Source organism: Penaeus japonicus, unplaced genomic scaffold (assembly GCF_977035675.1).
Source record: "Penaeus japonicus unplaced genomic scaffold, GWHDUDI00000001_assembly GWHDUDI00000011, whole genome shotgun sequence".
Lineage (NCBI taxonomy): Eukaryota > Metazoa > Arthropoda > Malacostraca > Decapoda > Penaeidae > Penaeus > Penaeus japonicus.
In genome coordinates, this window is record NW_028234413.1 from 33,497,149 (window position 1) to 33,512,658 (window position 15,510).

At 51.5% G+C, this 15,510-nt stretch overlaps 2 protein-coding genes across 4 annotated transcripts in view; both read right to left on the reverse strand.

Annotated features, from left to right (window-relative positions):
• Positions 1-4,288: 4,288 nt before the first annotated feature.
• Positions 4,289-7,116, reverse strand: LOC122248505 (uncharacterized). The gene has a single exon (XM_086541958.1). It carries the CDS (start codon positions 7,050-7,052, stop codon positions 4,437-4,439), a length of 2,616 nt encoding a protein of 871 aa, XP_086398084.1. The 5' UTR covers positions 7,053-7,116; the 3' UTR covers positions 4,289-4,436.
• Positions 7,091-15,510, reverse strand: part of LOC147471005 (uncharacterized) — an 18,510-nt gene continuing 10,090 nt past the window's right edge. The window contains exon 2 of one of the 3 annotated variants that reach the window (XM_086541961.1): positions 7,091-7,228. In XM_086541961.1, coding sequence (XP_086398087.1) covers positions 7,222-7,228 — 7 coding nt within the window. In that variant the 3' untranslated portion in view covers positions 7,091-7,221. Of the gene's footprint in view, positions 7,262-15,510 lie in introns of all 3 variants that reach the window. The other 2 variants (XR_015191389.1, XM_086541960.1) reach the window with 2 other exon arrangements.

Genomic DNA, 15,510 nt, shown 5'->3' on the forward strand with positions numbered 1-15,510 from the left:
CATAACTAGATAAGTACGCAGAAACATGATCCTCGTACAAACCATTAGCCTCTATAATCAATAAATACTGGCATTCCAAACACGGTATCGGAAACAGCGGTAAGAAACTGAAACCAAAACGTCATTAAAAGCTAATCGGGTGTATGCATGACGTCACGAGGGAGGGAGGCGTGACCCGGCGCAGCGACGGCGCCCCGACATATGTGCTGGTGTCGCTTCGGACGCAAACGCCCATCCTCGGCCATGGCCTCCCGACCCCTGGTAAACACTCGGACCTCACTCTGGCTCTCTCACTCGCGAGGCCTTTCTCTCTATCTCTATCTCTATCTCTATCTCTATCTCTATCTCGATATCTATCTCTATATCTCTATGTCTCTCTTTCTCTTTCTCTTACTCTTACTCTTACTCTTACCCTTACCCTTACCCTTACCCTTACCCTCATCCTTTCTCTCACCCTCACCCTCATTCTCACCCTCATCCTCATCCTCACCCTCACCCTCACCCTCACCCTCACCCTCACCCTCACCCTCACCCTCACCCTCTCCCTCATCCTCTCCCTTTCCTTCTCTTTCTCGTTCTTCTCCTCCTTCTCCTTCTCCTTCTCCTTCTCCTTCTCCTTCTCCTTCTCCTTCTCCTTCTCCTTCTCCTTCTCCTCTCCTCTCCTCTCCTCTCCTCTCCTCTCCTCTCCTCTCCTCTCATCTTCATCTCCCTTTCATCTCCTCTTCATCTCCTCTCCTCTCCTCTCCCTCTCATCTCCTCTCATCTCCTCTCCTTTCCCTCCTCCTTCCCTCTCCCTCTCCTCTCCCTCTCCCTCTCCCCCTCCCTCCTGCCCCCTATCTCCCTCTCCCTTCCCTCTCCCTCCTCTCCCTCTCCCTCTCCTCCGTTCCTCTCTCTCCCACCCGACATGATTGTGGTGCAAGCGTGACAGCCACCGCGGCGGACTGACAACAGGAGCGCTGCGCCCTGCAGGTAGCGACCGCCGCGAGAGGGACCTGGGGACACACTGGAACAGCATCAGCGAAAAATCATGCAACGCATAATGGATATCCATCCATCTATCTATCGATCTATCTACCTATCTCCTACCTACCTACCTATACACACACATAACTAGATAAGTACGCAGAAACATGATCCTCGTACAAACCATTAGCCTCTATAATCAATAAATATTGGCATTCCAAACACGGAATCGGAAACAGCGGTAAGAAACTGAAACCCAAACGTCATTAAAAGCTAATCGGGTGTGTGCATGACGTCACGAGGGAGGGAGGCGTGACCCGGCGCAGCGACGGCGCCCCGACACATGTGCTGGTGTCGCTTCGGACGCAAACGCCCACCCTCGGCCATGGCCTCCCGACCCCTGGTAAACACTCGGACCTCACTCTGGCTCTCTCACTCGCGATGCCTTTCTCTCTATCTCTATCTCTATATCGATATCTATCTCTGTATCTCTATATCTCTATATCTCTATCTCTATCTCTATCTCTATCTCTATCTCTATCTCTATCTCTATCTCTATCTCTATCTCTATCTCTATCTCTATCTCTATCTCTATCTCTATCTCTATCTCTATCTCTATCTCTATCTCTATCTTTATCTCTATCTCTATCTCTATCTCGATCTCTATCTCTATCTCTATCTCTATCTCTATCTCTATCTCTATCTCTATCTCTATCTCTATCTCTATCTCTATCTCTATCTCTATCTCTATCTCTATCTCTATCTCTCTCTCTATCTCTATCTCTATCTCTATCTCTATCTCTATCTCTATCTCTATCTCTATCTCTATCTCTATCTCTATCTCTATCTCTATCTCTATCTCTATCTCTATCTCTATCTCTATCTCTATCTCTATCTCTATCTCTATCTCTATCTCTATCTCTATCTCTATCTCTATCTCTATCTCTATCTCTATCTCTATCTCTATCTCTATCTCTATCTCTATCTCTATCTCTATCTCTATCTCTATCTCTATCTCTATCTCTATCTCTATCTCTATCTCTATCTCTATCTCTATCTCTATCTCTATCTCTATCTCTATCTCTATCTCTATCTCTATCTCTATCTCTATCTCTATCTCTATCTCTATCTCTATCTCTATCTCTATCTCTATCTCTATCTCTATCTCTATCTCTATCTCTATCTCTATCTCTATCTCTATCTCTATCTCTATCTCTAACTCTAACTCTAACTCTATCTCTATCTCTATCTCTATCTCTATCTCTATCTCTATCTCTATCTCTATCTCTATCTCTATCTCTATCTCTATCTCTATCTCTGTCTCTATCTCTATCTCTATCTCTATCTCTATCTCTATCTCTATCTCTATCTCTATCTCTATCTCTATCTCTATCTCTATCTCTATCTCTATCTCTATCTCTATCTCTATCTCTATCTCTATCTCTATCTCTATCTCTATCTCTATCTCTATCTCTATCTCTATCTCTATCTCTATCTCTATCTCTATCTCTATCTCTATCTCTATCTCTATCTCTATCTCTATCTCTATCTCTATCTCTATCTCTATCTCTATCTCTATCTCTATCTCTATCTCTATATCTATCTCTATCTCTATCTCTATCTCTATATCTCTATGTCTCTCTTTCTCTTTCTCTTACTCTTACCCTTACCCTTACCCTTACCCTCATCCTTTCTCTCACCCTCACCCTCATCCTCACCCTCATCCTCACCCTCATCCTCACCCTCACCCTCACCCTCACCCTCACCCTCACCCTCACCCTCATCCTCACCCTCATCCTCACCCTCATCCTCACCCTCACCCTCACCCTCACCCTCACCCTCACCCTCACCCTCACCCTCACCCTCACCCTCACCCTCACCCTCACCCTCACCCTCACCCTCACCCTCACCCTCACCCTCACCCTCACCCTCACCCTCACCCTCACCCTCACCCTCACCCTCACCCTCACCCTCACCCTCACCCTCACCCTCACCCTCTCCCTCTCCCTCTCCCTCTCCCTCTCCCTCTCCCTCTCCCTCTCCCTCTCCCTCTCCCTCTCCCTCGTCCTCTCTTTCTTCCCCTCTTCCCCTCCCTCTTTCCCCTTTCACAAAGTCGCCCCCGCGCCCTCTGGAGGACCACGGTTACCGGCGAGTCTAAGAGCCACTCCAAATTCCTGAACGTAAATACCGGGCGGCGGAGGGACTGAAATACACGGAGCCTCCGAGCGTCAGAGTTGAATGGCTCAGCGCTGGGTTTAGATGCTGATTCACAGGTCGAGACGTCTGCCCGAAGGAATCTCAATCATCGCTCGTAGGCCTTACGATCTCGTTCGGATCTTCGCTCTTTCTGGTCCTTTCATCTCGCTTCCTTTCGCTCGCCGCTTGGGATGAGGATGCCCATCTTCGGCGGTGCGACGGTGACTCAGATCCTGGCTTAAGGACCTCGTGAAGGAGGGCAGGATTCTTAAGGCGCTAGAGCCCGACGCGACGGCTATTGAAAGAGGTACATGACGTATAGCATCGTGGCAACAGGGTTAAGTGCTCGGGCGCGCCACAACCCAAACCGTAGGTAAGAAATGATGCGCGAAGGGTATAAATATTGTGACAAAAGTCTGCGGTGTTTGCACACCGTGTTTTATTACATGTGATTGACTTTTCGGTTGATTTTTTACGAGAAAAAAAAATGTTGGAAAAATACACTACTTCTCCCAAGGAAAAAAAATGAATCAGCTTCAAACAGTAACTACGCTCACTGCAAAACAATATAGAATCGATATCTACCTCTGAAAAGAAAAAATGAAACCAAGGAAAAAATCTTAAACGAGTATTCGAAGAATGTGACACATGGAGCTTTGATCTTATTGACAGAATCCTAATGAGTCATGAATTTCCTATCATCAGTTACTCTTCAGGCGTATCTGGTCTGTTAGTCAGGCGTATAAAGGAGAGGAAAGAGCTAAGACTATAGAAGACCCAGGTAAAAGTGGGTGGGGCGTAGATAAAGAAAACGGCAGTAAGCAGGAGAAGCGCTGTCGTGAAATACATTTGACAATACTTGCAATCTTTCTGGGAGCAATTATTTAGATATCTTCGCTTTCTTAAACATTTCAATAAACACAATATCTCCTTACCTCTTCCTTCGTAATATTTCTTCTCTTGTCATAAAGGCTTTCTTTTCTGATTCTGGACACATAAAGGCTCTTCAACATAATGATTTCATTTCCATCAAGAGATTCAAGGACCGTCTTCATCATAACTTGAATTCGATACTGGTTTGAGAACATTATCGTGCGTAAATGATCATTTGTATAGATCGAAGGAAAGTCCGTGAAAGTGACTGTATCACGCTTCATCTGAATTTTCGTCCAATTTAATTTCATTTTTGTTTCCCCTAACAGAATACGCCTTGTGCGTTTTCTAATGTGCTGGCACGTCTTACAGAAAACGTTGATTCATGCATGATACAGGGGCGACTACTGTATCGGCTTCAAGAGATTTTTCATGCACTTGTAGAGTGAGGACTTGTACGTTACCTTTGGTTTTGAGACCTCTGATTGTTCCAGCCTGGATAATCCTGGGGAGACTACGGACAGGTTCGAAGAATTACAGGACGTGAGCACGGGGGTAGGCGTACGCACACCAGAGCTGTTAGCCGAGGCACTCACGTCATTCGATTTGGTCGAATTAGGATCATGGAAACCATTAGCTACTTTGCCGTGCTGCTCGTGAATGGTGTCAAAGCTGGGGATATGTTGCTGCCTCGCTTGGTTACACTTGTGGTACGGGAGAGGACCCTGGTGATTTAGGGCGTGAATATATACATGGTTTGAGGGAACACCGGGAGCAGGGGGCCCTTGTAGGTATGTGATTGAGTGCGCCGGCAGAGGGGTTGGTTCACTTTGTCCTCCCATGGGTGTGGCTGACGGCTGCTGGAGCCCTACGCCTAGGCAACCCACCTCCACAGTCTTGGACTTCCTCATGGGAGGGCGCCTTGGTCTCGGCGGCCGCCCACTGACGGGGTCCGGGGAGGGAGAATGGCGGGCTCCGGCGGGCGAGGGTGAGCCTCCACGCCACGGAGACGCTGACCGTCGCCCGCTACGCGGTGAGGACGGCGGAGACGGGCGGGCAGGGAGGCGCTCGCAACTGCGGCTTCGAGCCTCGCAAATGACACCCGCGGGCGGCCCATGGTACACGTACGCGGGGTACACGGGAGGGGAGCCTGGAGCTTGGTACAGCTGAGGCGAGGATCCCCAGACAGGAACCCAGCACCCGCCGTACTGGGCGTCTGGGGACGGGTAGTAGGGGACGTACTGTGCTCTCGGGGGAATGCCCTGCTGAGCCCACGCTGGAGGCGGCGTGGGAGAGCGGGACGTGCCCCGTCGCTGAGTGGGCGGGGAAGGGGGCTTTCCAACGATCGGCGACTGCGTGGATTTCCGAGGCGGTGGGGTAGCGGGCGGCCCTTGGCGATGTACTGTGGGCGTCCCGTGCCGCTGGGCGGTGGGCGGGATGCTTGCCATTGGTGTAGACCGCGAGGTCGGTGTGCTCAGGGGCGGCTGTCGCACCACGAGGTTGTCGTATATGGAGTCCGGCTCAGCAGGGGCAGAGCGCAGGGGGCGCGGTACAGGGCTGGGGGCCGGACTGCGCCCTACGGGGGTGGAGGCGCCCGTCGGCGACACTACTGGAACGCCTATGACGTTCCACGCACGACGCAACTCTGGACTCGAGGGCGGGGAGGCAGGACCCATCTCAGGAGGCCGACCGCTTACCTGTCGGCACTGCGGGCGGGGAGAGGGAGGCGTGGGCGTCGAGGCAGTTGGTGTGAAAGGTCTGGGCGCGGAGACCTGACGAGCGACCAAGCCGGCTGAAGACATGGAAGGGCTTGCCCTTCCTTGACCGCCCACACTCTGCGGATTTTCCCCGCCGCTTCTCAACTTGCGCTGTTGAGTGGGAGTGTGGGTGGGGGTGTGGGTGGGCGTCTGGGACGGCGTGTGAATGGGCGTGGAGGAGGGCGTGGGCGCGTGGGTCGTTACAGACGTTGAAGACGTTGATTTTGTCTGACCCATCGAGTTTAAAGTGGAGTGGGCGGTGGCCACGTGACGGGTGTGTGGGCGTGCCTCTGGCGGGAGATGGCCTGACTGAGTGTTGGCAGCCCTGAAAGTGTTCAGCAGCGGCGAAGGCGTGGGCGTGAGAGCCTCCAGGCGACGGACCATGGAGGCTCGCTCTCCGTCGCTCGTTAACACCGCTGTGTACGAGACCCGCGTGAGGAGCGGCTCGGCGGCGCCTGTCGTAGAGGGCGGGGCAGGCGCGGGCGTGGCCGAGACGGGCGTTGCGCGGGCGAACTTGGGCGAGGGAGGGTGCAGGGGGCGTCCTGAGAGCGAAGTCCGCGAGCCTTCCCTCGGGAGGCTTTTGCTGCTACTGCTCCGACTGCTGACACTGCTGCAACTACTGCTGCTGCTGCCTCCGCTGCTGATGCCGGAGTCGGTGAGTGCCAAGGCAGCCGGCGCAGTGTGGGAAGTGGTCTGCGTGCTGCTGGCGTGGGCCTGCGGGCGAGTGTTGGTAAGAGAGGCCGCCCTGCCGCCGTGGGCGTGGGTCTGGGTGGCCGTAATTCCGTTAAGAGCACTTGAAGTAATGAGATCCGACAGCTGCCCGTAATTGTTGTCCTGAGAGGCGGGCGTAGGCAGAGGGGCGTCGTCGAGGTTGTAGTAGTCGCCTGAGCAGTACTTGGCCGGGAGCGGAGGGCGCTCCGGCGCCTCGTCCGCGGGAGGAGGGGTGGAGCTGCTGAAATCCGGCACTGTGTTCTCCCGCAGATGCGGCGGCAGCAGCTCGATGAGCTCCGGCGGAAGGGGCGTGACCTTGGAGCGGGCGGTGCTGGTGGTGGGAGGGAAGACGGCGCGCCAGGGCTTGGGACCCGGCGACGGCTGCAGGTCGAGCGTAGTGGGGATGGGCTGCAGGTGGTTGAGGCGCGGAAGGGTGCGAGGGCCGCGTGCGCCGGGCGGCAGTGTGTCCGCAGGACGGCACTCTGACCCCGTCACGACCTTGTTGGCCACGAACACAAACTCATCGTCCGCATTATCCTCCGACGATCGCATGGTGATGCTCCAGCGCAGGAGATCGAACCGCCTCACTCACGGCCTGGCGACGCGCTCGCCACTCGCTCAGTCTCTTCAACGAAAGGATTTCAACCACAAAAACACTGCACTTCTCCGCGTCCCTTTTCAATAATATATTCTATAGATAACTCTTTCTTGTCAATCACTTCTACAAGCTGAAAGGCAACACACGTGTAAAACAACAGGGTCTGAAAAATAACAACCAGTGAGGTAAGGTAAAGAAAAGCAAGAAAAAAGAGATCACTCAAAACAAACAGTAAATTCCTCGAAAATCCTATTCTACGTTGCCAAGTTGGTGACCCGTACATCTGAATAATCTGTCCCTTTCTTGGTGATCCGGAGGATAATCTATCATTGAATTGGGGACCAATAGTTTTATACAGCTGATAACCAGGATCTTCACTGTTTCTAAATCAAATAAACAAATATTTCTTTCAGTTTGAACTTATCATATTGGTGACCAGACGCGTGCGCGCGCACACACACACACACATATATATATATAGATAGAGAATTACTATGATAACAGGAATAGCAAGACGACGATAGTCATAGCACCGACAATGGGAGTAATAATGATACTCCTGCTATTACTACAACTGCTACCAATACTACTACTATTACGACGAACAAAAATGAAACAAAGTGATTTTCATTATCATAAAAATAATGACTTCAAAATAATCTTGATATCAACATTTGCAATAACAGCCACTGCATCACCAGCTACCATGACACTAACAGTTGATACAACTACATTGGTTTAATCATGATTATCTTGGTTATTGTGGTTATCACGATTATCACTATCATCATCTCTATCATCATAACCATCACCACCACCATTACATACATCTTTCTTTCTTATCTCTCTACCTCTTCGTCATTATCACCGCCACAATTACATACATACATACATACATACATACATACATACATGCAGACATACATACATACACACATACATACATACACACATACATACATACATACATACATACATACACACATACATACATACACACATACATACATACACACATACATGCATACACACATACATATATACATTCTCTCTCTCTCTCTCTCTCTCTCTCTCTCTCTCTCTCTCTCTCTCTCTCTCTCTCTCTCTCTCTCTCTCTCTCTCTCTCTCTCTCTCTCTCTCTCTCTCTCTCTCTAAGTCGAGTATAAATTTGGTTGACGCGGTTGAAAAAAAAAACCTCGGTGAATTATGTGGTGATGCGTGTAGTGGTGTCGATGGTGTTTGCGGCGACAGTGCACGTCATCAATGAAGTGAACGTGGTCGTGGCCGGCGTTGGCTGGGTGCAGGAACAACAATCCGGGCAACACCGACAGGTAGCACGTGTTTTCTATTTTTATGCCGGACACGCGAGAGAGGTGGGTGGCGTGTCCGGGGGAGGGGGGAAAGGGGGGAAAAGGGGGAGGGGGGGAGGGGAAGGGGGGGAGGAAAGGGGGAAGGGGGAAGGGGGAAAGGGGGAAGAGGGAAGGGGGAAGGGGAGGGAAAGGCGTAGCTTGTCCGGGGGAGGGGGAGGGGTAGCGAATACTCGATGGCTATCAGGAAAGTGCTCCTCTATCATTCCGCAAGATAATGATCATTCCTAATGAGTCGGCAAATTGGATACAGCTTGCCACAATTCATTACGTTTTAAATACCTAAATTTTCATAAAAGAAAAAAAAACATGACTTAATCCCATTCCATCCACACGAATTGCCTTTCCCTTCCATACCCGAACTAAAAAAACAAAACAAATATCCTCACTCGATTTCCAAAGACACCCACACTGGCCATCTCCCACTCAATGCCCAACAATGATCACTCCTCTCGCTCCATTACTCCCACGAATTTTCCCTCCCACGCTCTTGCTCTCCCCTCCCCCTCCTGCACCTGGCTTGTCATCCGTCTCCCCTTGACACTAGGTAAGTACAAGCGAGGGCCCATAATCCCGCTGAACCTGTGCAAGACATGACTGGCTTACTCAGGCTCTCCCTAACCCTCTTGCACTCTTGCGCCACGCCATCTGTAATGGCGTCGCTTCCCTCAGCAGCTGGGGATTAAACCTGCCCTTTGTCAACACTCACTTGCCTCCCCCGTTTTTTCCTCGCTTCTTTTTACACCCAACTTCCATCAGCGCTACTGTTGTCGACTTAACACTCATCTCAAACATGTTGCATCCCGTCCCCCCGCGCCTCCTGGACAAAGTCTCACTTCGATCAGAAGTGTCGCGGAAATCGCCGATTCGTGTTGACAAATCCTGGCCAAGGAGCGGGATTTACGGTGACGGACCACCGTCACGGTCCGACTGTAGTGATTCGAGTGGCACTGTGCTTCTTCCAGACAGAGGAGTGAAATGCTCCGCTAACGACATCAGGTCTCGATGATCATGCAATTATTCATGAACTTTTCAAGCACGTACTCACACCCACGCCCACACACTCAAGTACACCCCCCACATACACACTCCCTCTCATCCTCACAATAACCCTCACTCTTACTCTCACTCTCAAACTTCCTTACATTTACACTCACCCACCACCATACACACTCCGCCCCCCCCCCCCACTCACTCTCACTTACATGTACAGTTGTACACATACAATCTGTCCCACACCCACATCCCCCACCTCTACATAAAAAGGCGCGACAATCCGTACACGAGAGGGCTGGGGAGCCATCCGAGTGATTTGCCAGCGCATACAAAAAGGGGGAGGGTCAGGCGACGGCGCTCTGACGGAAGCTTAGTGTCGCGTTGCCGTGACAGGCCACATATCGGTGCCACCAGGCGCGTCGAGGGAGGGGGAGCGTGCCTGCAATGCTCTCTTTATCTCGTTACCTTCTTACTTTTAACTTTATTCAGTCTGAATCAACAATAATGAATGTAAGTATACATCCTTTTGGCGAAGACTAGTGTGCATGTTCTACATACACCTTTCTTTTCTGAAGACAGTGAAAGTGAGAGGGAGCACAGCAACATCCATCATGACCCCGGGGCAGTGTGGAGGGGGAGGGGGGGAGGGGGTGTCCCCGGCGTCACGAGTCTGGATGCCTTAGTGGACAGGTCGCGCGGCACCCTGGCACCCTGGCACCCGCTCAACACAATACACATACAATGCCTGTTTTACGCCTCTTCGCGCCCTCCACATCCCGATGCTTGTGCCAAGGGAGTGCCAGGTATGGGCCATGTAGGGACTCCTGAGGCCCTCCTATGGCCCCGCTAGGAATTACCCTCGGCGTGACGTATAAGGGAAACTGCAGTAAATACGAAATTAAGCAAAATAACAAACGAAAAAAAAACACAAAACAATGAACGAAAGATGGAAATTATAGAGCTAGAAAAGGGAAACAAGGAGATGGCGTCCCGCAGACTTCCGATGCGGCACTGCCTATACTGGGTCACGACGTGCGCCCTGTACCCTAAAACGTGTCTGAATTCATAATTCAAGACTTGGCTCCCATCGCACTTGCTAGGGCCGTCCATTCTAATCTTTTAAAATTAAAACAAAGATACGCTCTCTCTCTCTCTCTCTCTCTCTCTCTCTCTCTCTCTCTCTCTCTCTCTCTCTCTTTCTCTTTCTCTTTCTCTTTCTCTTTCTCTCCTCTCCTCTCTCTCTCTCTCTCTCCCCTCTCCTCTCCTCTCCTCTCTCCCTCTCTCTCTCTCTCTCTCTTTTCTCTTTCTCTCTCTCTCTCTCTCTCTCTCTCTCTCTTCTCTTTTCTCTCTCTTCTCTCTCTCTCTCTCTCTCTCTCGCCTATTCTCTCTCTTCTCTCTCCTCTCTCTCTCCTCTCTCTCCTCTCTCCTCTCTCTCCTCTCTCTTCTTCTCTCTCTTCTCTCCTTCTCTTCTCTTTCTCTCTTCTCTTCTCCTTCTCTCTCCTCTTCTCTCTCTCTCTCCTCTTCTCTCTCTCTCTCCTCTCTCTCTCTCTCTCTCTCTCTCTCTCTCTTTCTCTTTCTCTTTCTCTTTCTCTTTCTTTCTCTCTCTCTTGCTCTCTCTCTAGCTCAAACTCACACTTACACTTACACTTACACTTACACTTACACTTACACTTACACTTACACTTACACTTACACTTACACTTACACTTACACTTACACTTACACTTACACTTACACTCACACTCACACTCACACTCACACTCACACTCACACTCACACTCACGCTCACGCCCATACCCTCCCCCTCCCCCTCATCCCCCTCTCCAAATCAAGTTCTATTCTTTTACGGCGGCATTATCATGAGCCGCCTCCACCACCTGGCTCAACCTTCAGCTCTATCTAAGCCTCTGTTCTCGCCCGTATCTCTCTATATATACACACTCTGAGAGCATCCCCCCCCCCGCCCCCCTCCAGCTCTCCCCCGACCTCGACCCTCGGCCTCACGGCGAACCTGACGGCGCGAAGCAGGTGAGGTTGCAGCGGCGGGCGGGTGTCTGTCCCTACGGCGTCGTGTGGTTCCGAGTGATTCATCGAGTGACTTCAAACAAAACGGCAGTCGGACACATACATGCATCACTTCTCTCCTCATATCTCACATTATGATTTGACTTCTTTGGGAGACACCTGGCTACTGGTTCTCTCTCGAGGTCGCGTCCACGTACACGTATCTGGTATGTATTGTTTCGGTACCGCGTGTTGTGCGCGGTTAGGGATAGAACGCCAAGGTAATTCTTATCGGGAACATCTCCTCTCCCCCTCTCCCCCTCTCCCCCTCTCCTCCTCCCCCTCTCCCCCTCTCTCCCTCTCCCTCTCCCTCTCCCTCTCCCTCTCCCTCTCCCTCTCCCTCTCCCTTTCCCTCTCGCTCTCCCCATCTCCCTCTCCCCTCTCCCCCTCTCCTACCCCCCTCCCTCTCTCCTTCCCCCTCTCCCTCTCCCTTTCCCTCTCGCTCTCCCCATCTCCCTCTCCCCCTCCCCCCTCTCTCTCTTTCTCTCTTTCCCTTTCCCTTTCCCTCTCCCTCTCCCTCTCCCTCTCCCTCTCCCTCTCCCTCTCCCTCTCCCTCTCCCTCTCCCTCTCTCGCTCTCCCTCTCTCCCTCTGAGTCATCGAGGTAAACAATAAAAGAGGAGAGCGAGGCAATTCTAAGGAGAACAATAGTACAACTAACCCCATCCAAGTGAGTCCCATAAATCCCCTGCTGCATGACTTGGCACCGGCATCGGAGAGAGACAAGCTCATTTGCAGGACCCCTTACGCGAGGCCCTTCTGGCACAGGACTCCTCTGACAAGTGCCGGGAATGTGACTTTAATGAGACGGGCAGGATGTCAGCCCCGGCTCCTCTGGCACAAGATCTCCCGAGCCACGACACAACGGCCTTGTTTGCATACACATGTGTGTCCAACTAAGTGATTCGGACGCTCCCTTCCCATAGCCACTCCGCGAGGGCAGCCGCGGTTTGCACTGCACATGACGAAGGGCTTATCGGCACAGGGGCACTAATGGTCGCTATAATGGTCGCCTGGCGCGTTGCAGGGGGAGTAGCTTCATCAGCGGGGGCGTCGGGATCCTAGGGCACCTCCTGTCGCCGCCGCCCACGCACAACCTGAGAAGAGCGATGACGTACTCACCGCTATCTCTTATCGGCATCTGGCCCAACACGACCTAGACCTGCTTAGAACCGACTCCTTCAAATATTCCTCTGGGCAAGTGTGCCTTCATAAATCAGTGCAATAAAAGAGGAGACATTAGTACCACCCTTCCCCTCCCCCTCCCCCTTACCTCCCATCATCCCCTGGAGGTGCAGCCGCTACCACGTGGGCAGATAATACTAAGTGTTTTGGGAGGGGGATGGGGGAGGGAGGAGGGGGGCGGCCCGACCTGTCCAAACGTAAAAATAGCGGGTTCAGCAACCTTGCGCTGCGTCTATCTTCCACTGTCTGTCACGACTCAATACCAAAAAACTTGCACAAACAGCCAAGGACACATGGAACACTCGCCCAACTGATGGATCTTCTACAAGACATATGGTGCTTAAGAAGCCTGCCACACGCGCTCGCGCACACGCACGCACTCCTGCCCACCCACGGGCAATGTAAAGGACATACTCTGGGATGCATGATCAATAATGCATAGTGAATATTAGGAAGACTTTGTCCGACCAATGAGTAATAATAATCACCTTATCTAAGTGATTAGGTAATGGGGGTTGGGGAAGAGAGGAGGGAGGAAGAGGTAGGATAGAAGTAGGTGGGACAGGAGGGAGGAGGGGAAGGGGAGGAGGGGGAGGGGAAGAGAGGAGAGGAGGAGGGGGAAGGGGAAGGGGAAGGGGAAGGGGAAGGGGAAGGGGATGGGGAGGGGGAGGGAGGGAGGGAGGGAGGGAGGGAGAGAGGGAGAGAGAGAGAGAGAGAGAGAGAGAGAGAGAGAGAGAGAGAGAGAGAGAGAGAGAGAGAGAGAGAGAGAGAGAGAGAGAGAGAGAGAGAGAAAGAGGGGGGGAGGGGGGGAGAGAGGGAGGGAGAAAGGAAGGGAAAGAGAAAAAAAAGAGAGGGAAGAGAGGAAGCGAAGAAGAGTCGCGAAAGAGTGATGATGGGGCGTCGCACTCCATCCCCGCCACGCCCGACGCGGCCCTAGAAGACAGATTCATGGGGCGTTAATGCAGCCGTCAAAGTCGCCCATTACACGGACACCACGGCGGCACGGGAGGACAATGGCAGCCACTTACGCCCGACGCGCCGGCGGAGTCCTGATGGCTGCACTGACACGGCGTTATCCATCACGGGCGTGACGGCGGCGGACGACAAGTGCAGCGCCAGGTACCTGTCGCGCGCGCTGTCTCACCGCGCCCTCAGACACCCCCTTATTCAACGACGCGCACTTTCTCTGGACTTTGCTTGCTTGTCTTTTCTCTACTACGCTGAAGTCAATGCTTTCGCTATGGCTTCTTCTATGGACTTCGCTGCCTGCCCTTCCTATTATGCTGATGTCACCGCTTTCTATATAGCTCCTAATATACATTCACTGATCTATCTACTTGACTGTGTGTTCCCCTCCTACGCCCTTAATTTAACGCGAGAAAGCCGAATCTGTCTGTCTGTCTGTCTGTCTGTCTGTCTGTCTGTCTGTCTGTCTGTCTGTCTGTCTGTCTGTCTGTCTGTCTGTCTGTCTGTATGTCTGTCTGTCTGTCTGTCTCTCTCTTTCTCTCTCTACTTACTTCTTCCTCCTGCCACTCAGCGAAGGTACTCTCCCCAATAAGTGTCACTCAGCGAGTCACTCAGCAGTTCGGTTATGAGTCGTCACTCAAGCAGAGATCCCTCAGACCCCCACCCCTCTACCCACCCCACCCCATCCCTAAACCCACCCTCTCTCTATGGCTTTACACTCGTTTCATTACCTGCCTTCCTCCCTCCTGTAAACACTCATTTAGAACTTCTGTTTACTTCTGTGTAAACTAAAAGCAAGAAACAAAAGTGAAGAAAAAGAATGTCAAATAAAATCAGAAATATATACACACACACACCTACATATATATAGATAGATAGATAGATAGATAGATAGATAGATAGATAGATAGATAGATAGATAGATAGATATATATATATATATATATATATATATATATATATATATATATATAGAGAGAGAGAGAGAGAGAGAGAGAGAGAGAGAGAGAGAGAGAGAGAGAGAGAGAGAGAGAGAGAGAGAGAGAGAGAGAGGTGGGGGAGACAACGACAGCGAGAGAGACAAACCTAGAGAATCCGAAAGAAAGAAAGAGAGACAGACCTAGAGAATCCGAAAGAAAGAAAAAAAGAAAGAAAAAAAAAGACTCCTGCCCCTGAAGCTCCTCCCTGCCTCGTGCGCCCCAACCCTGTCTGGACAGCGCCGCCAATATGAAAATCCGGCGGCCGTCAATAACGGCGAAAGAAAAATATAATAAGTGCGAGATCTGGGCGCTGACGGCTGGCAGGGTAACGATCGGGCGACGCCGCGGCTCCTTGTAACGCTGATCCCCTTCCCCTTCCCGCCTTCCCTTACAGCCTCGTAAGGACGCCACTAACCGCCCTGCCCTAACACCCCTTCCTCCTCCTCGCTCGTGTGGATAGCACAGCCCTCTTCCCTCTCTCCTTCCTCTGCCACTCTCCTCTTCACGGTGTTTCTATTTCTCTAATCATTTCTATTTTTCTTCCTTCCCGTCTTCCTCTCTTATTTCACTTTCTTCAGGGAGGGTGTGTAGACTACTGCCCTCCCCCCCCCTCTCTTCGCCCAGTCAACTTCCACGTCTTTACCAAGTCACCACGTCTTTACCTTCCCACAATTTTCTGCCGAACACAAAACATTCCTCGCGGTAGGCTTAGCGTCATACCCTCCGAGGAATGGCGGAAATGCGCAAAAAGGGGTCGAAGGTTTTATAACTAATCGACCGAACGGCTACCTCAACACGCCACAGAAATACAGCCGCGTAACCAAAAAACGTCTCTCGAAAAATAAATGCAGCAGCC

Bases quoted from the DNA above. Each gene is read 5' to 3' on its own strand.
- LOC122248505 (XM_086541958.1), bottom strand. From the start codon at position 7,052: ATGCGATCGTCGGAGGATAATGCGGACGATGAGTTTGTGTTCGTGGCC.